This window comes from Typopeltis vanoorti, chromosome 9 (assembly GCF_054136105.1).
Source record: "Typopeltis vanoorti isolate ZY-2024b chromosome 9, IOZ_Tvanoo_1.0, whole genome shotgun sequence".
Lineage (NCBI taxonomy): Eukaryota > Metazoa > Arthropoda > Arachnida > Uropygi > Thelyphonidae > Typopeltis > Typopeltis vanoorti.
In genome coordinates, this window is record NC_143557.1 from 67,747,040 (window position 1) to 67,773,342 (window position 26,303).

General features: G+C 35.3%; 1 protein-coding gene across 1 annotated transcript in view; it reads right to left on the minus strand.

Annotated features, from left to right (window-relative positions):
* Positions 1-26,303, minus strand: part of LOC150103122 (putative RNA polymerase II subunit B1 CTD phosphatase RPAP2) — a 110,441-nt gene that overhangs the window by 67,585 nt on the left and 16,553 nt on the right. Inside the window, exons 3-4 of the mRNA XM_090397941.1 lie at positions 21,025-21,123; positions 2,919-2,984 (exon numbers count right to left, since the gene is read on the minus strand). Coding sequence (XP_090254067.1) covers positions 2,919-2,984; positions 21,025-21,123 — 165 coding nt within the window. The remainder of the gene's footprint in view (positions 1-2,918; positions 2,985-21,024; positions 21,124-26,303) is intronic.

Below are 26,303 nucleotides of genomic sequence, written 5' to 3' on the forward strand. Positions count from 1 at the left end.
TTTATTGTATAAACATTTTTGAAAAGCCTTTATGTTTGCTATCATTTACAAGCATTCTTTCTGACTTGTCTAATTTTATAAGTTTAAAGGTAGTTAAAACGTGTTGTTATAGGACAGGGATCTTCAATCTTTCAGACAGTGTGGGCCGCATTAAAATTTCAATGAAGCCTGCGGGCCACTAAACTATACTGCGGTATTTAGAATTGTAAGGTGCTTTCCAGATTCACAAGGAACGCTGTGCATTTGATCCTTTACATAAAATCCTATAAAAGCAAACAAACTCAGCTTTAAAAGCGTAGGTAGGAGCCGGGTTCATGATAAGTAAATACAATCAATACTTGAAAAAGATAATTTAATGAAGAAAACATTCATTTTTTTTACAATGTCAATGGCAACTTGGCAATGTTTTTCCTTGACCAGCTTGTCGATGTTGGCATCAATGTTGGAAGTCGCTATGTGCAGAGTATTCTCGAGATGTTAGTCTGTAATCTGAGTTCTTGTCTTGGACTTCACATGCTTCATTCTGGAGAAGAACTGCTCATATAAGTATATGCTTCCTAACAAAGTGCACATCTTCAAAGCATGACGGCGAAGATTAGGGAATGCATCCTCAGAAATGTAGTCTGTAAAATGTAGGTAACGGCACATTGAATAATTTTTCTCTCAAAGAAGAGTTCTTTTGGAGTTCAAGCAGCAGCTCCATTTGCTGAGCCTGGCATTTCGACAGCATTGACACTGAATGGCATTGAAAATAAATCTAAAGAAAACTGTTGGTTACGAAAATCACTAAATCTCTCTTCAAACTCACTTCGCAATATGGCTAATTTTGTAGCGAACAGTTGGACTCAGCGAGAAGCTGAAAATTAGTTAAGTCTTTTTTTTGCGAGTTGTGCCTCCCAAAGTTTGAGCTTGACCACAAAAGCTTTGATGTGATCAAACAGAGTGTGCACTAGTTGATCTTTGGATTGTAGCCACGTATTTAGGTCATTCATATGCAACGAGATGTCGGTCACAAAGGCAAAGTCTCTCATCCACTTCAGATCGTTAAATTCTGTAATCGGATTCCCCTTGGTTTGCATGAACTGCTGTATTTCGCTCCTTAAGTCAAAGACTCTTTTAAGAACCTTCCCTCTGCTCAACCAACGCACATCACTATAATAAACCATATCGTTGTGATCCGCTTTGCACTCTTGGGTCAACAACGCTTGGAATTGATGATGATTCAATCCTCTTGCCCTAATAATGTAATAAACAACAGTCACAATAACTTTCATAACATTCTCAAATCCAATAGTTTTTGCGCACAAATTCTCTTGGTGGATTAAATAGTGGTAATGGACGAAATCTTTTCCTTCTAGTTCTGGTTCTTTCTGTAGCAGCGCAACAAACCCTTCCTTCTTTCCCACCATAGCAGGAGCACCATCAGTTACCACACCCTCGAGGTTAGTTAAGCTGAGGTTGAAACGCTGGAGCATTTTCTTTGCAACTTCAAGAATATCAGTGCCTTTCGTCGTTCCCTTCATAGGTACGAGCACTAGCAGTTCTTCTGTCACATTGAATTGTTGATCAATGCCACAGACAAAGATAGCCAGTTGTGTTGTATCCTTCACATCTGTGCTCTCATCTAAAGCAAGTGAATATGACATAAATTTGGACGACCGTTTTTTTTTTTTTTAAAGTTCCTTCAATGTCATTGGGAAGTTCTTTGAAACGTCGTGCTACAGTTACCCCAGACAAAATCGTTTTTTTTAAACACTTATTTGGGCACAGAATATCCCCAGCAGAGATGAGACACTCTTACACAAACTCACCATCCAAGAAGACTTTTGATTTTTTAGCAATTTTTTCGGCTATTACATAACTTACTTTGACGCACGCTTTGCTCTCTTCCCTCTGCCTTTTAAACGTACCCTGCTGGCATTTTAAATCAATTTGGAGACGGTTCACTTTGTTCACATGAAGCTGCCCTGAAGGTGATTGAAATTGGATGCATGCTTTATCTCATAGTGTCGTTTTATATTGTATTCTTTTGATACTGACACATGACAAATTAAACACACTGGCTTATCATCGATTGGCACAAAAAAGTACAAATTGGTCTACTTTTCACTAAAAATCTGACAAGAATCACTTGATTTAAACTTTTTACTTGTAGACGCCATAGTGATGGAAGGTGAACCCAAAATGGCTGTGTAATGGTTATTATCCACTGAACATGTCTCAAACTAATGAAAAAAAGTCTGGCAATATAAAACCACAGTAGGCTATGGCTGACACGACAAACCTGCATGTGCTTATACACGAATATCACACTGTTCACGACTGACTGTGGATGATATCCTCTTGTATTTATATGAAAATAATGAAGTATCTCAAATAATATTTGAGATTTCAAATATCTCAAATAATAATGATATTTAAAATAATAAATATCGAGAACCTTCGAGATGTATCTGGAAGGCACCAGACAGCGCGCTCGAACGAACTACTGCTTCAGACATCTACGTGCGACGTTAGTACTAGTACTTAAGTACTGCTTGCCTCTGGTAGATGGATGAATAAGCATGTATATTTAATATTTATTTTTATAGGATTTTATGTAAAGTATCAAATGCACAGTGTTCCTTGTGAATCTGGAAAGCATCTTACAATTCTAAATACCACAGTATAGCTTAGTGGCCTGCAGGTTTCATTGAAATTATTTTTTATTTAATTGCATTTTAATGTTAAGTAGTTATTTTTTCAAAAGACTATTGAAATGATTTTGCCCACGGCAAAGAGCTCCGCGGGCCACAAGTGGCCCGTGGGCCATGCGTTGAAGACTCCTGTTATAGGATAAAAAATTGGCTAGGTGTATGTACATCAAAATTTTCATTCATAATCATTAATTTGCTTGCATTTATAATTTTAACACTTACCTTTCTTTCAGAAATATCATACACCTTATTTGTTCTGGTACAAATGTGATACTTCTGAGCAGGCATCTAAAGAAATAAACATAAGACAATTAGGGATTTTTTTTTTCTTTAAATAAAGAAATATGCTGTAAATATTTATGAAATATTCAGTACGTCTGTTATACATATGGAGGTTTTCTTTGCTGTGAAAAAGTATGGACATTAATGATATACAACACGATAATTTCAAAAGTTTGAACCTACAGAATTACTAAGTTAGTGTTTTGTGTGAGTTTTCAAAAGACAGCAGTAGCAGAGCACAGGCTTTATCCACTTAGCCATGTTTAACAGACGCACAATAAATTAAAGATACCAAGAACTTGTATACTTGGTTTAATCCTTTATCCAAGTGCAAACTGAGTTTGCACCTGAAGTATTTTCAGGACTGGAGCAACTTGTGGGCCAAAAGGTGGTATGAGTTCACATCACTTGCCTTAGTATTCCATAATGCAAAGCACATCTCCTTGCGGACATGTATAATGCTCACAAGGAGATGTGCTTTGCAGCATTATGGGATACTAAGGCAAGCAATGTGAAGTCATACCACCTTTACCACGAGTTGCTCCAGTCCTGAAAATACTTCAGGTGCAAACTTTATTTGCTTACACTTGGATAAAGGATTAAATTAAGTATACGATTTCTTGGTATCTTTAATTTATAGTATAACCAACTAAAAAAACTTCCAACAAGACTGCAAAGTATCTGTACTATCTCTTGAATGTATAACTAAAGTGAAATTTTATTATATAATTGTAATAATTAACATTAATGTGTACACAGATCTGGTCTCCTGGTTTCCAAGATGATGCAATATAATAAAATGTGTAAAGAAGATTGCTAAAGATTATATTGGGATTGTTGAATGTATATTATAAGGACAGACTGAGGATGTGTGGATTGTACACTAGCAAACAGGAGAGAAAAGAAAATATGACAGAGGCTTATAATCTTCTGAAAGTCATACAGGCAGATTGAATTTTTCATTTATGGTGGGTGGGGAAGAGGACAAAAGGGCAGTTATCCATGGAAGTTGAGAATGAATGTCATCAAGAAAGTGGTGAGAGCGTGACTGAAACTCTCTCGTGACGTGCACCACTCTCGTAGAGTGTTGCATACTTGGAATCTTTTTTTTTTTTTTTTTTTTGGAAGTAGTGAGTATCTCCTCTGGTAATAATGTCACAAGAAACTTACATCATCTTATTATCTTGAAAGTTCAGTGTTTAGTCTGTAAAGTAGGATTCCAAATTAACTGTCTGCTTGCCCACTTTTATCATGAGTGAGAGAGAGGACTGTTCCAAAGAAGAGCAGCACAGAAATGAATGAAGAGGAAGAAATATTGTTCAGTAAGTCTGCAGTTAAACTGTGAAGAGGTACTGAGGATTGTGAGATGTTTTAACAGATTGAAGGTAGAGTGAAAAATTTCTGATAAATGAAAACATTTGTATAAAACACAAGCAGCAGCAGCAATTGAGAAGTAGAGCATATAATGAATTGGTGTGAGATAGGTTGATTACCAACTTAACAGCTTTTCATGTACTGAGTCAAGAATTTAGAGCACTCTTAGGACATCACCCCAAAGTAAGAGCAGTATTCAATGGTTGGAAGAATTTTTGATTTGTATAGCACTAATAGTCAAAATGGAAAATTGGAATTTAGAGTTGTAGGAGCAAATGATGTTTTGCGTAGTGCAAGCTTTGTTAAATGAGAATGGAAGTGAAAATATACTGTCATTAGCAATGTGCAGAACTGGGCCTGCATTGCAGGCGGGTGCCATTTCGAAGTGCAGGCAGGCACTACCACAAGGTGGCAGCCCTTTCGAAGTGTTAGTATTAAGTTTCATTCTTTCTTTAAATTTTTGTAAACAAATTAAGTAATAATAATCAGGTAAGTCAATATAATTGCTGCAAATTTACAGTTAGAAAAAGTTACAAATTTACAAAAAATCTTGTAAATTCTTTCCACATGATTATGCCAAAAATGAAAATAAATAAATAAATTGCCATTTGTTTGGGGATGCCCATTTCAGCTTTGCAAGTGGGCGATGTCCAGCTGTAATGCCGGTCCTGGCAATGTGCATTGGATTTGCAGTCAACTGGAGAAGGTTGTGATATATATATGTTAAGAACAGAGGCATGGAAATGGAGTCCTATGGCGCTCCATCATTTAGATGCGACTTTAATTATTCACTATGATCACATATAAAGTGCAATTAGAGAGAGAGAAAGATGGAAACAAGTAGTAGAGTTAGAAAAACAGACTAGAAGGTGGGAGCTTACTTAACCATCCTACCAGTCATGATGATGGCTTTATGTCATGCAAAAATATGGATGTGAGGTGTACAAATTCAAATAACATGAATATAAAGTATTAGATAGTTGACACTCTACCTGCTGGATTGGTGTAGAGGAAAAGGAAAAACAAATTGTGAATATTAAAATCTCCAAGGAAGATTATTTCATTATTAGGACAGCTGGACTACTGAAAATTTAAATAAAGAAAATCAAAAAGTTGGAACATTAGTGGCACTTAGGAGAGTGATGGAGACAATAAACAAATCTGAAAGAATGAGGCAGAGATTTTTATCTAAAGAGAATCAAAAAAGGGATTCTGAGTTGTCCACTCTGACCTTAGATATTGGAATGAACACATGCACAAATGCTATCTTTGAGATGCAAAGGGTTAAGGAATGTCATTTCTGAACAAGCTGAATTCAAATTTACCAAAACCATTTACAGGTCAAAAACACCGAGATTACTAAACGTTCCTATTTCTGAAATTAAGGCACTTATTTCCTTAAAAAAACAAAGAAAAACATGAATCTTATCATTAACAAGTAGAACAAAGACAATGCTAACTGTTCTAGTGCTTCAGGTAGAAAAATGAATAAATCTTCTACAAGGATGCAGTATTTGTACAATTATCAACAGTGATAATTATGTGTCAGAAACACCCAAAACTCAGCTTAATAAACTTAAACTCTTAGATAATGATACATTGTTAGATCAAGTAACAGTTAAAGTCAGGACTTACCAAGCTGCCTCCAGGATCAATGGTCTATTAGTGGTTCATAAATCAAGCTGTTCTTTGAGGCCAACAATTTATTCTATAGCATATCAATGTGTGTGTGTGTGTATATATATTCTGTACTTCTACTAAAGTGGGTTTAATATATACAAAAAAAAAAAAAAAAAAAAAAAAAAAAAAAAATGTCCTCTAAACTTTGACTCTCTGTCTACCACCACCAATCCCTAAATCTCTAGCTTCATCTATCATATTTACTCGAATATAACTCGCCCTCACGTATATCGTACCCCTGATTTTACTTTATGAAAAAAAAAAAAAAAAAAAAAAAAAAAAATTAAGAAATAGATAGTGAATATAATATGGTTTAAAAGCTTGGGATTTTGCCTGCCAAGTTTTTTTTTTAAAACTGGCATCTCTAATGCTTTGAGTGGGAGCAAAGCTATTTGGGTAGATGCCAATGCACACAAGGAAACCACTCTCAAGACAAAAGTAGTGATAGCAAAAAGGAGATTCTTGGTAAGTTCATACCATTTTCAGTTTTTTTAAATCATGGTGATTTATGATTCCGAAATGATAAAAGGACAAGCAATAATGAAACTGTTTGTTTTAATTTAATTACAGAAGCATTGTCACCAAATGTTGATAATTAAAATTTAAATGCATTTGTTTTATAAATAATGTGAGCAATTATAAATTAAAATTAAAACCTAGAATTTAATTATTATTGTCAATTTAGTTTTTTTTCTGAACAACTTTAGTTTCCAAAAATCCCCGTTTATATCTCGAACCATGATTTTTTAATTTTAATTTCGGAGGAAAAAAGTGCAAGTTACATTCAAGTAAATATGGTATTTCCAGAAGTACAGTGCCATCAAAGTGATATGCAGTTTGTAATCTATTTATCCAAAATGCATAACTTAACATTTCTCCACATTAAACTGACACACATTATTTTTTATCCATACTGACAGCCTATTTAAATCGTCCTGCAAGCTCTCTTCACATTGCCTCGATTATTACTTTAACTATTACTTTACCTAATTGTAACTATTACTTTACATAATCACATCAATCATCAGCAAACAACTGAATATTTCCTTTCAGGTTATTTCCTATATCATTTATGTACAAATTAAACAGCATGGTCCCAGCACTGAATCTCCTCCATATACTACTTTTTGATATCTGTCCAGCAGCCACCCTCTTATCCACTTAACATATCCATCCCCATTTGTTCTAATTTGCGTAACAGCATTCTATGTGGTATTCTGTCAAATGCCTTTGCAAAATCCAGCAGAATCATTGTGTAGCCATTTCCTTTATCCAACTCAGCTTACTCTATTATAAAAAGTTAGTAAATTACTAAGGCATGACCGACCCTTCACAAAGCCATTTGCTCCTCATACAGTATCATATTTTTATCCATCCATTCTCGAATTCGCTTCTTGACCAATTTTTCCAAATAGCTAGCCTGGTTTGCTGAGTGGTTAGCGTATCTGCTCTCCAACCAAAAGGGTCGAATCCTGCTATGGGCATGGATGTTTGTGATTATCTGTGGAAATACTAGTGGTGGTGGTGGTCATCGGTAGATGGTGTTGGTGTAGTTGTGGTTAGCTGAAGTTTGTGGATTGAGTGGTAGAGACGGAGAGTTCTGGAGTGGATATCCTCCCTCGATAAGTCTTTAGACTCCCTGGAGGTGTCATACTCCAGGGAGTCTAAAGTTGCTGAGTTTTCAGTTGCTGCTGCCTCATAGAAAGCAGAAGCAATTGAACCTTTTATTTATGGTCATGTATCAATGACAAAATATATGAATTGTTTCTTCATGTCTCATAGACTGATAAAACTAATATATAAATGGTTAACATATTTACTTCAACATGGATATTAAACAGGATAAAACTTAATCTCAGCATTAAAAAAATGCTTAAAAACTGACCAGGTCTGGGAGTGAACATGCTGATACACACACATACAATATAGGACAAACTGGCCAGAAAACACATTTAATTAACAGTCAAAAATACTATTAGGTAGTAGACAGCATTGTGTGGATGGTACTGTAGAGCATCCTTCAGTGATGAGTCTTTGGGCTACGTGGAGATGTCACATATAATGATAATATTAGAGACTGTGGTTATCGATCAGATTTAAATCCAGGGACCTTGGAGTGGGGGGGGGGAGACACTGGACTGTTTGAAACTTAGATGAGTGTTCCTCGAGCCATGCCTGGGTGATTGTGGCCCATTGTTCTGCTGAAACACACCATCAGCTGCATGCAAAGGCCATGAAAGTGTGTAGGTGATCATCCAGCACATTCTGGTAGCTTGCAACATTTAAAGGACCTCTCCAAACACAGTAAGAGACCTAACATGTTCACATGAGAAGGCTCCCCAAACCATCAGAGACACCACCTCTTTGAACAGAGCCAACCTGGAACAACAGGACCATGGCCTGATGCTGTCGATGCCACACCAGCACCCTCCCGTAAGCTCAGTACAACTGATAACGGGATTCATCAGACCACATGACTGGTCCACTCTGCAGAGGTCCAGCTTTGATGGTCCTGACACCACACAAAGCGCAATAACTGATGACGAGCTGTCAACATTGATACATGATTAGCGGGTCGGCTCCCGCAGCCCATGGTATGCAGAGTATGCTGTACTGTTCACTTGCTAGTGAGGCTTGGACCTCCGACATTGAAACTGGATGTGATTTGTGCCGCTGTTGCCTTGTGGTTGGTCTGTATAAGCCTGGACAGTCTCCAATGGTATGTGGTCGGCCACCACTTGCTTGCTGGGTGCTGGTAAGTCCTTGATTGTACACTCATAGTAGATCCTTGATATGGTTGCCTCAAGAACCTTATGGTTCTTACCACTTGGGCGATAGAATGACCTGTCTGTCATGCACCGATAAAATGTTCGTGATCAAAGTATATAAGATTGCCACATTTACCCATGTTTGTCAATTGCAATACACTGTTGGGTAGGCCGATGTCTGCCTATTTACTGTCTGCGTTCAGTTTGGATCTGTTTCACTCTGTGTGGGGAAATGTCAGTGTCAACTTCCCATCACCCTATCTCTAATGTTTTGTACATTGACTGTGTGTGTACATTGTACATTGACTGTATATATATATATATATATATATATATATATATATATATATATATTGTAAAAAATACTATGTTTATTTTATTTTTTTTGTTTCTTAATTTATTCACTTACTTATTTACTTATTTAATTTTATTTATTATACAGTCGTAACTCAGTGTGTAATCTCATTGCTTATTATTATAGTCTATCACCTTTAATCCTTTCAGTATATCAATTTAATCTCCCCCCTCTCAAGGTCATGACTATGCTACTTCACGTGTACATATTTTAGAATTTAGGAATTGCCTCGGGCTGGAGCAAATTCCTTTGTTTAAATAGCTGGCTTTTTCTCACACTGATCTCTGAAAATGTATTTGTATTTACGACTGTGCCATCAGAGATCGCTTAGAGGAATTGTATATCTTTCCTGTACATGCAAGAAAAACACCCAGCACAACGCAAAATTATTTCTAAAAATTATCTCTAAGTCAAGCAGCGTTCAAACTTACTATTCGTCAGTCGTGGCTACTTTTACTATTAAGGTCACGAAGGTTCTATCTTTTTATGAGAAGTGCATTGGTCAGGCAGAATCAGGCAAGTTATTTGAAAAACAAAACAATTTATTCATGTTAAATCAAGATACATATAAAGGGTAACACTACACATACTAAAATAATCAAGCTCAAATTCACAAAATAAAATGACATGGAAATAATATAAAAATCAGGTGTCTGGTTCTCCACTAGATTAATTAAACATTTCTCTCTTAAGCTTAATGACTAATGCAATAAATACATTCATATATAATTCAGACATGGGAGCAGACTTGTACACACTTTACATTACTTTAATTCAGACTATATATGATATTAGACTTAACTAAAACTTTCACATACAATTCCCTCTTCAATATATAACATTATCTAATTCCTCATAACTCTGCAAACTACTGCACAATTATTTTAACAAAACTGCTTTCCGTCTCTACTACTGTTCTTTATGCTAACAACTATAAAATCAGCAATATTTGCCATTAATTTCACACCTAGGAAAGTCCTATACAAAAGTCTTACTTCTACTTTGTCATCCAGTTCATTACACAAGATCCTAGAGATCGTTGACATATTTTCCGGTTAATTTCACATACAGGCACCTTTTTCCAACATTGATGATACTTTGCACGTGGAGATCGTCAAGTAACTTAGCGGTGGGAACTCTGGAGTAGACCGGCACTGCTAATAAGAACCTCCTATCATCGTTGGGCTTCGGCTGACAGGACGTGGATCCCTGTCCTTGGAATGGCAGGACACACTGGAAACTCCTCGCAATGAGAGCAGGAACAGAAAACCAGAACAGCAAGCCTAGAACCGAAAAGCCTAGCCTGAAAAGCCCTTTTTCCATCGATTCTTCCTCCTTTTATTCTGCTTTCCCGACCTTGGAACTCCTACAGATTCAATCGCCTGGATTTTCTTGGAGGAGTTATCTCAGCCACCCGATGGTCGCTGAGTTAAGTCGGGAAACCCTGTACTTCGTTGACCTACGCGAGTTGCGATAGCCTCAGGTCTTACATTTTTAATCCTGTGAGTTATTTCTTTGTCTGTACAATTTTCTTATTACAATTTATTCTAACATTTTTTTTTCAGGTTAATTACAGCAAAATGAGTTAAGTATTAATCAAATTACAAGTTATTAAATTAATTTTATTTCCCAAGTAAAATCGGTATAGAAGAGAATATTTTCTAAATTCCTTCTATATGAGATTTTATCAATATGAATTTCTAATTTCTAACTGCAGAAAGGGGACATGTCCATTTTTGCCACTCTACAGGTACCACTGAGATTGGCACCTGATTAGTGAGATGCCCAACTCGTAAGCTATCACAAAATTTTTCAAGCCCTTTACTCCTGTTTTTCCAAAGAATTCCAACTTGCAACCATTCAAATAAAAATAAAAAAAAACAAAAGTTTTATGTATATACACACAAACAAACACACACACACACGTGTGTGTGTGTGTGTGTGTGTGTGTTTGTTTGTGTACATATGAATTACTAAGGGGACCTGGCTGCCAATCAACATTCATACATCATCAAACTTCAAACCTGCTCAACTAACTTTCTCCACTCTAATCTTGGGAAAAGCTTTACTCCTGTTTTTCCAAAGAATTCCAACTTGCAACCATTCAAATAAAAATAAAAAACACAAAAGTTCTATCTCTGCCCCTAACTTGTAATCTATATACTAGTATTAATCAACCTCATTTCTTTACTATATATCAATACATATATATATATATATATATATATATATATATATATATATATATATATATATATATATATATATATATATATATATTGTTCATTATTTACTCGGTAGAACTGTATATAAAAAAGGAAATCAAATGACTCTATACTCAGAATGAGAAGTTTAATGTTAAGATACAACTATTTTCGTTGAATACATCAACTTCTTCAGGTATCACTGGCAAAGAATTAAATAAAAAATAACAGAGACATGATAAAATACATTAACAGATCTAGAAATAAAACACACAAGTACATTTACATTTAAAAGAGAGAAATGCGTGCTTGAGTTCCAACTGACGTTGACTACGTGCGAGAGCGCCAGTATTAGATAGTGGCAACGTGTGCATCAGAGATATTATAGCTAAGGCTATTGTTAATATGAGATGAATCAAGCAATATTTCTCTAGATTCAATTATTTTTCTTTCAAGTTCATCATAGCACACATGGATATTAGAAGTTAGTGGCCAGTCTACGAGGTGTTGGTGGCCCTCATCTGATTGATAGAGAAGAGAACGTGGCTAGAGAGAGAGCGCTGGCTCAGTTATAGGAAATGTTATAAAAGGATGGATTTAGCTGTCTGGCCGTAGTATGGTCTGCCACAATCACACAGAATCTTGTAGACTCCTGGATACTGAGTAGGGAGATGTTTCATTTTAAGTCTACTAAGTATGGAATGAAGTTTAGGAAACATAGTGAAGCAAGTTCTAATGTTGAATTTCTGGAGCATTTTAGCAAGTTTTGGGGAGAGAGAGAGAGCTGATGTATGGTAACGAAATAAAAGCTCTTGGTGGAGAAGAATCTTCAGCAGCAGTTGAGCAGCGGACAGAGAGAAATTTATTAAACTTCTTAAGAGAGAATTCATTGTTAACAAAAGACCTTTTGAGAAAATTCAGTTCGTAATCAATTTCTGTTTCATCTGTAAGTAATGATCTGGCTCGATGTGCCAGGGTTGAAATGATACCAAACTTTTGTGGAGGATAGTGATGGGAAGAAGCATGAAGGTATCTGTCTGTGTGAGTGAGTTTCCTAAAAATGGAGATTTTGATATTTTTAGTGAATCTCGTAAGTTTTAAGTCCAGAAAGGGGAGACAGTCTTTGGATTCAAGTTCACAGGTGAAATTGATTTTCTGATAAAAACTGTTGAGGTGGTCTAGAAAAAGGTTGAGGTTGTCGACGCTGTGTTCCCAGATGAGGAATACATCGTCAATGTAACGATACCATATTTTAGGTTTAAGGCTCAAGGAATTAATAGCTTTCTCTTCAAACTCCTGAAGAAATATATCAGCAAGAATCGGAGAGAGCGGACTGCCCATAGCTAAACCTGAGTTTTGTTTATAAATTTTGTTATCATATTTGAAATATCCTGAGTTCACACAGTGAGAGAGTAAGGAGAAAAATTTTTTGGATAGTTTCATCTGGAGAAGGTTAAGAACCTCTTGAGTAGGTACATTCGTAAAGAGGAAAACAATATTGAAACTTGCCATTAAATCTGATGTGCAGAGTTTGATGTCTTTTATTTTAGAGACAAAATCAGCTGAGTTTTTGTCTCTAAAACACAAAGGTTTTTTAAAAAGGAGGCAATGCATTTTGAAAGGTTCTGAAAATATCAAAATCTCCATTTTTAGGAAACCCACTCACACAGACAGATACCTTCATGCTTCTTCCCATCACTACCCTCCACAAAAGTTTGGTATCATTTCAACCCTGGCACATCGAGTGAGATCGTTACTTACAGATGAAACAGAAATTGATTACGAACTGAATTTTCTCAAAAGGTCTTTTGTTAACAATGGATTCTCTCTTAAGAAGATTAATAAATTTCTCTCTGTCCACCGCTCAACTGCTGCTGAAGATTCTTCTCTACCAAGAGTTTTTATTTCGTTACCATACATCAGCTCTCTCTCCCCAAAACTTGCTAAAATGCTCCAGAAATTCAACATTAGAACTTGCTTCACTATGTTTCCTAAACTTCGTTCCATACTTAGTAGACCTAAAATGAAACATCTCCCTACTCAGTATCCAGGAGTCTGCAAGATTCTGTGTGATTGTGGCAGACCATACTACGGCCACAGCTAAATCCATCCTTTTACGCATGGAAGAACACAAAAGAGACATTTCCCATAACAGAACCAGAGCCAGCGCTCTCTCTAGCCACGTTCTCTTCTCTATCAACTCGGATGAGGGCCACCAACACCTCGTAGACTGGCCACTAACTTCTAATATCCATGTGTGCTATGATGAACTTGAAAGAAAAATAATTGAATCTAGAGAAATATCGCTTAATTCATCTCATATTAACAATAGCCTTAGCTATAATATCTCTGATGCACACGTTGCCACTATCCAATACTGCCACACTCACGCCAGCTCTCGCACGTAGTCGACGTCAGTTGGAACTCAAGCACATATTCCTCTCTTTTAAATGTAAATGTACTTGTGTGTTTTATTTCTAGATCTGTTAATGTATTTTATCATGTCTCTGTTATTTTTTTATTTAATTCTTTGCCAGTGATACCTGAAGAAGTTGATGTATTCAACAAAACTAGTTGTATCTTAACATTAAACTTGTCACTCTCGGTATAGAGTCATATATATATATATATATATATATATATTCCCTTAAAGTCTCCAACACATTAAATAAACTGAAACACTATAAGAAATTCAAGATAAAAACCAACAACAAAAAGACAAATGAAATGGATAGGTGTTGTAGAAGGCATTGCATGCTATTCGGATGTATTCTCCATCACATCTCTTAGAAATCCAAGAATAATCTACACTATTCAGTGCATGAGAAAGTAAGCCATATACTACATGTATAGGTTCAAAAATAATTTTATTGCCAACAAATAAATAACAGTGACACCTTGTCATTATTTAGATTTACAGAAATAAAAATTAGACTTAATTAGTGACAGTAAGCCATATAACCAATTCTTAAGTGGGAATGGCTTCAAAAAAATTAAAATTACTACATAAAGTTGCAACATGCAACACTCTGAATTCATTACAGATGGAGATGGTGGATTATTATCTACCTATAGCTTGAATTATTCCCATTACATAAAAAAAAATGTGGTGAACAAATGCAAAATGGCAGACAGCAAACTATAGGAATGAGATTAACTAACAAACGTTAGATTTTTATAGGCTAAGTTGCTTGACCAATTAATATATCACTTGGCTTACGACATGAAGGAAAAATCATATAAATAACTGATGAGAGTAAGACATAACTTGAAAAGGCACTGCACAAATTGCCAGAAGATAACCAGTTCAAAGCACAAACTATGTGACACAAAGTGCAACAAGGTGGTTTCTGAATATGGCTTCAATTCAGTTATTGCTATATTTTAAAATCCCTGCCATTTTGGTATACTTCACTATAGAGAAAAATACTTGTAATATAAGCATTTCAGGTTAAACTTCTTAATTGCAATGCAGTGAGAGAGAAAATTTCCCCCAAGGAGATAATCCATAAATATAATGCAATTAATTTGCTTAGATTTTTTTTCCTTTCTTTATTAATGGGTCATTTAATAGTCAAAGCTAGATAACAAGGAGAAGTACTCCACAGATCCTTTTAAAGAATACATAGTGCCAACTAGAGCCTCTGACTTAATGTCTGATTGCCATCCTTCCATGATGTGCCCTGTTCATAGGCATTTACTGGATACTGAATAAAAAAGGATAGGTTGGCATTTTTGGATTTAGTCAATCAAATTTATTATTCTGTAATGGCTTATTAAACTTAAAAGAAAAAGGTACAATGTGATGAAATGTAATGGTGGCTGGGTGTTGCCTGCTTTATTTATTCATGTGGGGTTCCTCCTCTTTCCTCCACCATCCCCTAGGACTGGTTGAGCCCACCTAATGAGGGATTAAGTATGTATTTTATGACTGTAGATGTGCGCATGTGTTCATGGGCCAGTTTGCTTCTGAGGGACAAAAAACCCTCTACCTCCGTATGAGACTGGCTAACTAACCTTTAGTCAAAAGAGACCAGATAAAGGTTCCTCATGTTATGGATGGAAATCAAACCAGGTCTTTCTGACCAAAAGGCCACTGTTTTAATCAGAGAACCAGACGAAGTGTGAAAAGTCATCTATCTAGGGAACAAACTCGTCAGCCAAATTCAAGATAGGTATTATCAGTACAAGAAGTATTGAGAAAAAAGAAATGACATTAGCAGAAGGATTAGAGAAGTATCATGTCAACATAAATTGGTGTTACTGAAATAAAAACAAGTGAGATTCTCGTAAATAATAATTAGAAAATGTTATATTCAAGCAATGTGATCAGGGAAAGGAAAGCACAGTAAAGTAATTAGCTGTCAGCTAATGCTTTTTTTTATATTCTTATAGGAAGTAGGCGAGGCCTTTTAACCCTATCTAGCATTTGGAGACTGAGTGGGCAGTTCAATCTCCACTGGTAGCCAATCAAAGATAGCTGGCCCAAGACTATCACTAATTATAAGCAGCAACTGATGAAGAGATGGGCAAACAAATGCTGCCATCTCTTGGTACTTAACCTTAACAGGATATGTTTTTGTTTGAAATTATGTGGGTTCTACAGTCGATTTTCTTGAGTTTACCGGACAAAAAAAACGAGTTTCCAGGAGGAAAAAAAAACCCGCTTGCCTATGCTAGAGATCAGCTAACTTGGGAACCAGTTGAAGAAAGGCTTTGAGTAAGTTCCTCCAGTTGGTGACTAGACTTGAACTTAAGTCTATCTTCACGCAACTTAGCATAGAGAATGTAAGCACCACTTCCATTGAGTTACACAGGGCAGCAAAGTATTCAATGATAAAGATAATCATCTTATATGGTATGCAATTTGAGATAGTGGTGTGGATAAACATCAAAATGGGGAAATGGATAATGAGCTATTTGTGCTTATAGACCCAGAAGGTTCTATTAAAGGAAAAAGTGGAGGAATTTTTTTTTAGAGAGAAGGCAGATAATAAAGTTGGTCCTTTTTTGGAGATTTAAATAGCAGAGTAGAAAATGAATACCAGAAAAAAATTGTACAAAAGGACAAAGCAAGAATGGAAAGTACCTGTTGAATTTCTGTTTAATCCATGGACTAATCAATACCATTCCAACATAAAGATGCATACAAATTCACATGGAGAGAAAAAATAACAAAGCCAGTGTTTTTGTTAGTGCTGACAGCAATAACTTTAATCTGGTTCAGTACACACAAGAGTATAAAAAAAGATGTCAGAATGTTTTAAAAACACAAGTCAAGCAGATTTCAGAGGTGAAACATTATTCAAGAAAAAAATGAAGGCACTTGAAAACAAGAACTAATCCATGAAGACTCAGTGGAAAATTGAGGGAAAATACTACTGATCCAGGGAGGCATATGGTGAAGTTGTTGGTAAGAATAGCAAAATGACAATTTTATGGTAGATTCAAGAGGTTAAAGAGAAAGTCCTGGAAAAGAAGTAAGCATATCAACTATGGGTTACATATTAATAGTAAGAAGAGTGAAAGCATGATCTTAAGTTGTAGAGAAGATAACAGGAAATTCAATTCATGGAAAGTCTTTAAGAGTAATGAAAACTTCAAATATTTGTAGGTAGGTAGGGTAATCAGGAATGCTGTTGATATGCAGTCTTTGCAGAATGATTTTGAATAGGCTGGAATTGTGGGCATGGGAAAATGGGTGTCAGTTCAATGTCAGTAAATGTAAAGTCATTCACTTTGGCATGATTAGATATCCAATGTCATATTATATTGGTGGGATTAGGCTAGGGATCTTGGAGTGTTAATAGATAGGAAGTTGAAGTTTAGGGGCCGTGTGGCAAAGATTGCAAATACAACTCAAAAGATATGTAATGCTGAAATGAGCATTCACATGTAAAGATAAGAATATTATTTTGACTCTTTACAAGGCCTTGATAAAACCTCACTTGGACTATTGTGTGCAAGTCTGGTCTCCTGGTATCAGGAGACCAGACCAGACTGGTATCAGGTAAAATGATATCAGGATTGTGGAATACTGATTATGAAGACAGATTGAAAATTTGTAGACTGTAGACACTAGCAAACAGGAGAAAGAGGTGTGATATGATTGAGACTTACAAACTTCTATAAGGGTCATACAAGATTTCAATTGATGGAATTTTTCAATTTATGGAGGATGGGGAAAGGACGAGAAAGCATCCTTGGAAGCTGAGAACAAAGGCCACCAAGAAGGGTGTGAGGGCTAGATTTTTCTCTCAGAGGGTGGTGCATGATTGGAATGGATTGCCATTGGATGCTGTGAGTGCAAGCAGTGTGAATGAATTCAAGAATAAGTATGATAGCTGGTATGTGTGTAGTATGTGGCCTCCCTCAGTGAGTCTCTGACTGCCTGAAGGTCTAATAATAATAATAATTGGAGTCTTGACACACAACATTACACGCTGAAAGAAAATTGTTGACAGGAAGCTGGTAATGATGCAAACTTAATCATGCAGTACTATCATAATAATATCTTGTACATTCCTTGAGAGTATATTCAGAAATCTGACAATGAATTATGACTGAAAAAGAAAGCCACAGAATTCTCTCCAAAGTTTGAAAAAAACAAATTTTAATATCAAGACTGTATGCTGAAAGTAAACACAGGAAAACTCATTCAGGTCATGATGTTAATATTAATTTTTTAATACCTAGTATTGTACAATATCAGTAATAAAGTTTGAATTTCAAAATACTAATTTTTTTTAAAATTTCTATAATACAGAAATATTCAAATATAGTGACATATGTAACATAATTATTTAGGATCAGTGGCATCACATCACAACATGCTAGAGAATCAGAAGGGGGGGGTAGAGAAAACATATTTCTGTATACCAGCTAATTGAGATAACAACATTTTGTAAGGCTTACTAATAATTATCTGTTTTTGAACAAATACTAGTACAGTGCTTGAATGTATATCAATGTAATGTTTTCTGGAGATGACAATTTGATGACTTATTAGAAAAATAATTAGTTTGTTATATCTTAAAATATCATTTTCCCTATTAATTATAATATGCTTCTTTATCAAACCCTTATAATTAACAAATTCTATGATTCAGTTAATTTCATACTATTGTTATTATTATTATCTGAGACCTCCAGGGAGTCAAGGACTCATCGAGGGAGGCTGTAAATCACCCAACCCAGCTATCATACCTTCCCTTAAATTCATTTACACTAGATGCACTCACTAGCCCTAAGGGCAAATTATTCCATTCACTCACTGCTCTCTGAGAGAAAAACCTAGCTCTTACCCCTTTCTTGACTGAGAACACCCTTAACTTCCATGGATGCCCTTGTGTTCTCTCCTCGCCTTCCATATAACGAAAAATTTCATCATTTGAAATGGTATAACACCCATTCAAAAGTTTATAGACCTCTATCATATCACCCCTCTTTCTCCTGTTAACCAGAGTCTGTAATCCACATACTCACAATCTGTCCTCATAATCTAAATCCCATAATCCGGATATAATCTTTGTAACTCTTCTATGCACCCTTTCCATAGCTTCTTTATCCCCTTGAAACCCTGGAGACCAAATCTGTGCACAGTAATCCAAGTGTGGTTCTTATCAAACCCTCATAAAGAGGCAAAATTACTTCCTTATCCTTACATGTCAAGGTTTGCTTCAGCATAGAAATTATCCTCTGAGTTGTATTTGCAACTTTTGCTATGTGACCTTTGAATTTTAAATTCTTATCCACCAATACACCAAGATTCCTTGCCTCTTCGGTTTCTTGTAGCATAACCCCGCTAATATAATATGCCGCTGGATCTCTCATCACGCCAAAGTGCATAACTTTACACTTACTAACATTAAACTGAGAGCCATTTTCATTTGCCCAGATTTCCGGTCTATTCAAATCATTTTGTAATTGCTGAATATCAGTAGCATCCCTGATTGCCCTGCCTATCTTCACATCATCAGCAAACAATTGCAAATCTGATGATAGACCCTGTTTGAAGTCATTAATGTACAGATTGAACAATAATGGCCCAAGGACTGAACCCTGAGGTACACCACTGGTTACCTTAAATCTGGTAGATTCACACCCACTGTATACCACTTTTTTTTTATATCTGTCTGTTAGCCATCCCCTGATCCAAGTCAACAGCTTATGTTCCAATCCCATATTCTCCAGTTTACGCAACAGTCTATCGTGTGGTATCCTATCAAATGCCTTAGAAAAATCCAACATTATCATAGTGTATCCATTTCCTTTATCCAACTCGGCTGTAACATTGTTATAAAATATAAGCAAATTGCTAAAACATGACCTTCCTTTAGTAAACCCATGCTGTTCCCTGCAGAGTATAGAATGATTGTCTACCCATTTCTGTATGCGAGTTCTTACTAACGTCTCTAAAATCTTCACTACCACACCAGAAATACTAATAGGTCAGTAGTTAGACACACCAGTTTTTGCACCACCCTTGTGCAATGGAACTATATTACATTCCTTCCATTCCTGTGGTATCATTCCTGAGCTGAGACTCAAATTATACAAATGTGTGAAAGGCCTAGCCAATTCAGCTGAACATTCCTTTAACAAACAGGCAGATATTCCATCTGTCCCTATTGACAAATTCTTATCCAGGTTATGCAAAAGCTCTTCAACCTCATTTTCATGAACCTCTAACTCATCCAACGTAGCATTAGCACTGTGCACCATACTACATACACCTGGTTGAGATATCTTAGCAAAGTGAGCACTCATTAACTGAACAATCTCCTTAGCTTCCGACACTCGTGTACCATCTGCATTCAATAAAGTTATTCTTCCACATTCATTCTTTCTTTTGCTTGCAGCATAACGATAAAATTCTTTTGGATTGCCTTTAGCTTGCATGGCCAATTTCTTTTCATACTCTGTTTTAGCTTTTCTCACAATATGTTACTTTTCTGGCCTGAGTTTTATATATTTCATAACTCCTTTCACTCTTATTCTCAAGATACTCTTTCCACATCATCTTCTTCTTGTGGATTTCTAGCTTAATAAGGCTGCACATCCATTTCACACCCAACCTATTTACTCTTCGAACACTAGGGATACATTCAGATACCACCTTATTCAAGCACTTTTTCAAAGATTCCCATGCATTGCTGACATTTTTTCCATTCAGTAATTGATACCATGGGACCAAAGATAATATTCTTCTAAGTTGATCATAATTTCCAGCTTTGTAATTCAGCATGTAGCCTGATTTAATCGGAGTTTCAATACAAGTAGATACTTCCCAAGAAAGAACAGCATGATCACTGTCACCAATTAGTGGTAAAATAGCTATATTCTTGATAGAGATCCCTTCTGACGCTATGAGCAAATCCAACACTCTTTGACCTCGAGTTCCTTCTTTCACATGCTGCTTGAGAAAGTTATCCCACAACAATTCAATAAATTCCTCTTCTTTCTGATCATGAGATTTCTCTTATACCCAATCAATGTTTGGAAAATTAAAGTCACCCATAATGATCATTCGCTTGGCGATGCATTTCTCAGTCTACAACTGAGCTGCCAGGTCTGTAGCACTTATTACTCTTGGTTATGAAATGACAAAGCATTTATTAGATTATGCAGTATTTGATTAATTAAAATTAAATTAATTTTATTACCTTTGCCAGCTTCTTACTACAAAGTGGATAGCCACATTGCATAACAATAGATCTTTCCTCAATAACATCATCATAATCTTCCTGAGAAATATGATAGCACTGGAAGAAGAAAAAAAAAATGATTATTCTTCACTACAATTCTTCATATTCACAGGTTTGTTGAGCTTGGAAAAGCACATTACAGAAATGTAAAAATGTGATTACAGCAACAATTTACAAAAATCATAACAGCAAAAAATATAAAAAAACATTTAAAAATAAGGAAAGATATATTAGTAAGAGTCCAAGCAGTGACTTTAAGCCAAGTATTTCAGTGGCATGTGACTAACGTTTCTATTAGAAGTATCAAAATTTAACCTATTATGACTTCAGTTCTAAAATATATCAATTTGTCACTTTTATACAACAGAAGTATTCAAAAGGAAATGGCCTATCAATGCATTAAATCCAATTAATAAAAATACCAAAGCACTATGAAAATAGCATAAAAATATTTAAATAAAGCATGAATTTTCTTCTTCCCTTCCACAAACATCTCTATAGATTACAATGTTCAACCAATTTCACCAAATCTGTAACACAGCTTTTTTTTTTTTTTTTTATTGCATTACTGAATATTTTCTGAGAAATTCAGCCTGAATGGACTCACATTTCCTTACAATGAACTGTAAGGAAGAGCATTTCTCCATCTACAGATGTTTTCTGCTTAGCACCCTGCAAATTTGAAATACTCAATATATTATATAACTAAAATGAAGAGGAGTTATTTCTTTTTTACAATTAAATAATGTAATCTACTGATTGCATTCTTTTTGGCTTTGACCACACCTGGATCTGGAATATAAATATTTCATTGCAAAGAAAGTTCCCATGGAAAAATTCAGCTTAACTGCACAAAAATGCAGGGGAGAATATTTGACGACATTTGGAATATACTTATTATGCTATTTAAGATCCTATGAAAATTCTGCACAACTGGACCAGAATGGAGGGCAGAACTGTAAAGGGAGGAGAAATCAAATTGCTGCCAGACATATTATTCAGCCATGTTTAATAAATTGATTCCATGACTTTCTCATCTATTTCATCTAAAAAATAAGTCTTATCTCAAAAAAAAAAAAAAAAAAAAAAACAGTTTCTATGTTTAAAAAAAATGTGAGTCAAGTATTGAGGAAGTAAAAGATTGGCAGCAACTCAGGAGCAAACAGCTTGGGTGATATTCTTTTATTTGTTGGGAATGTAAATTCAGTTTGAAATTCGAGCAATGCTATAATAGCAACTGCTTCTTCAGTGTTTTTGGCTAACCTTTTCACATAGGAGAAATGAGAAATTTCATGAGCTTCTCCCTGTCAAGTCAATCCCCATCTTCCTGTGGTATGGTCTGTTTCTACAAAAAAGACATCTTCCTAGCTGGAGGAAATGCTAAGTCTCACCGGATGGTGGAAGACCTTCACTGCCCAGTGAAGTTACATCACCCTGCTTATTAGAAGCCTGAAGTGGTAAATGCCATGTTTAGTCTCCAATAACAGGATATCCCTCCCCTTGCTCCATGCAATGTCCTGCTCCATCCCCTCTTAAACCTCCTCCATATCAAGAATACATCAGTAAAAATGGAGATTCCACAAACCAGCCCACAGGTAGTATAAAGCTTAAATCTATCAGCAGCGAGTCAGGTAGCTTACCAGTCAACTGCTACATAATCCCATTGAATAATATATAATATAAAATAAAGTTACTGTGTTAATTTACAGTCTCCTTTCCATTGTTATTGAAGTCTATAGTGAAATTTGTAGGAAATGGAATATCAAAAAGCTGCTTAAAATGAGGAAACCACAAGAGAAAGTCTCATGTATTTGTTGGTTATTTGAAACAAAATCAGTCACCTAAGTGTGGTGAAATTTGCAAATGCATTTTCAAAAGTATCCACCATTTGAGAATGACATTAGAGTTTGTGATGCTAGAAATTTTTAGAAACTGGGAGTGTTCTTGATCAGGAAAGAAGTGACTAGTCAGTCACACACAATGTGAATGTTAAGCTTGCTTGAAAGGAATATTTCTGATGCCACAAGTCACCACAGAAATACAAAACCAATGCACAATAGTGCATCAAATTCTCTATAAAAGACTGCATCTGTTTTCCTACAGGATGCAGATTCACTTTTAAAGAGAATGACAACTTGGGTTGTATGGATTGTCATTAATGTCCATCAGAGGACGTTAGTAAATGATGTGGATATTTGTAGAAAATTTTGTATGTGGATAATACAGTATTTCATTTCTCTGGGAGTGGAAACTGGCAATTTAACTGCAAAGGAAAGGGGAAGAAAGCAGACAATAAGATGGAAGTCTGGTAAACAGGCCTCTATGCTAGATTTGATCATATGCTCTAGAAATGTCAAGAGCAATGACATAAGTTTCTTCAAACTTTTCTATGGCTTAAAGGCATGAAGCAAGAGTGGCTATTGAATGACCAGAGGAAACTAATCACTCAATTACAAAGCAATAGGGGGCAGATGATAAGATTATTATTATTATATGAGTACTTCCATAGAGTCAGAAGACTCATTGTGGGAGACCCACACTAACCTCTACACACTTCTCCTTCATTCACTGTCAGGAAACTCAAAACTAATTCTGGCAATCTACTCTCCAAATAAAAAATCTAGTCCACACATCCTTACTAATCACACTCTTACACACCTTTCAAGGGTGAAGTTCTACTTCTTTTCTAGTTCTCTATTTGTCATGTGCTGAAAAATTTCCTTTGGGTCAATCTTATAGAATCCATCTAATAACTTATAAAGTTTCTATCATGTTCCCTTGTTACTTCCTATCAACTAAACTTTGCAACCTGCACACCTTCAACCTATCCTCATAAGGAGTATTTCACAGCCCTCTAGAATATTTTTAATGTAAAATAAAGCTGCTGTGCTGATTTATGGCCTCCTTCCCACTGCTATTAGATGTCTATAGGATTCAGGGATCATGGAATATAAAAAGTTGCTAAAAATGTGGATACTGCAAGAGAAAGTCTCATGTATTTGTTTGTTTTTTGAAAGAAAATCAGTCACCAGATGGTAGCTTGTTAAGTAGATTGCTAAGCCAAACCCGATCAAATGATCTGAAAACATTAAGAAGAAAGTTTTTTTAAAAACAAAAGTTATAAAGAAAACAGCAATAAAGTAGGATACCTCTCAAATATAACTTAAAGGTATTATACTTACCAGGCAACCAAATGTTGCATACCCTTTGAGAAGGAATTTAGATCAGACCTCTAACTGCAATGATAACATGGTACCCCTACTTTCTTCTTAAAAAAAGAAGTGTGAAAGAAGTCGAAGCTGAAACTTGGGATCATAATTTTATAAAGACTATCCAATAAAAAGATCGTTCATTTTGAGGGCCTTTATATATTGTAACTCAGCAAGGTGTGATTCCTGAATTCAGGATTACTTATATAAGAGACAGAAAAATTAGATCTAGTCATTAAGTGATGGGTTCTTTGAAGATGATTACATAATAAATGAGCATTGTTCAATAAATTTAGTAGATCTTTCTATGGATCTAAGAAGCTTTCCAACATTAAAGAATGTTATTTTTGGTTAGGATTCTTTACAGATGTTAAAATTTTGTTTGGTTGTTACTTCTGCCAAATAAGGAGTCAAAGGTCAAGACTTTAGCATTGACAAAACATTTTGTTAAATGTTTTGTTGATGGAACCATATTGTTATAGTCATCCAGAGATACTGTTGACAGAGAGAGAGAGAGAGAGAGAGAGATGACCAAATTTCCATTCTGAATTGGAAATCTAGATTTGTAACGATAAAAATGATAGCTGTCTATAACTTACAAGACATCTTACAAATCAATTGTAGACCATCAGTATTTTGTTTATGTAAATTAATGTAAACTTAAATATTCTGTTTCAAATTACAAGCTTCTTGTTAATGCATTTATATTGTGTAGAAAAGCACAACTGATCATTTTGTTTGTTAGTTTGTTTATATATAAACAATCCTGCATAGTTAATATATTGTGTTTATGTGTAGCACTAATTTTTAATGAAGTGAATTTACTTGATTGTAATTTAGTCTGGTTAAAATTAGTATTATAATTTAATGTTTAGCTATGGGTTGTAGGTGCCCTCCCTCGAGGGAGGGCACCTACACTCAATCTACCAACTACAATGTGCATCATCTAAATCAGTGGCATCTACTGCCCACCACCACCACTAGTATTTTCACAGACAATAGACAATCACAAACATCTATGCCTACAGTGGGATTCGAACCTGCAGCCTTTTGGCTGGAGAGCGGATATCCTAATCACTTGGCCAACCAGGCTGGTTTAAAATACATAAAAGACTCACTTAGTTGAAAACGTGAGTTTTTACTGCTATCAAGCAAAGCACCATGAAGATAACATGAAATGGCAACAATTCTCACTTCATGGCTGAAGCAAAACCAGAAGTATCGATGCACTGGAGCATACACGAGTGAAAATAACATGTTATCTAGTAAAGAAAAGATGGAGAGGGCTGTTAAGTGAGAGAGAGAGAAACAGATATAGATATGTTGAGATAGGAAAGAATTTTTGGAACCAGTGAGAAAAAGTTATGTTAGGAGCAGTGTTTCAGAAATAAAGATATTTTAAAAGTTTATTAGCAGTTATGTTACAAATGTAACTGGAATAACAGTTGTGGAAAAAATTTATAGGAACTTTGGAACTTGATAAATGAATTTCTCATATAGGAAGAGAAATGTTTATCAGATATTGAAGGTTCCATTAATACAGTAATGATTTAATGGCTGTTTCAGAAAATAGATACAGCAAGATGATTTTTAAGCATTCAATCATTTTTCCTTGGAACTCCTTTGTACAGGAAGAGGCAAAAGATTGTGAATCTGAAAGATGAAAGCAGAAAGAGGAAACTTTTTTTTTGTGGAATTTTTCTAGAGAGAATTAAAGAAGGAATGCTAGAGAGTGTTTGAATTTGAGGATTTTATTGTCAAGTCAGAACTTTTTATATCTGTTACTATGAATAGGAAATCAACAGTTATTTTCAAGATAAAGAAGAGATAAAGAAACTGATTTGTTCAACTTTTATTGGAAGCGCAGCAGAGCTTGAAAGAAATAAATGTTCTTTTTAGCTATAGGTTTTTAACATAATTTTGAGCCCAGGTAAGATTTGATTTGTTTAATTATCTTTGTAGATTTAAGAAAAGTATCTGTTGTTTAAGTGAAGTTCAGAATACAGGTAACCCTCGTATAACGCAGTA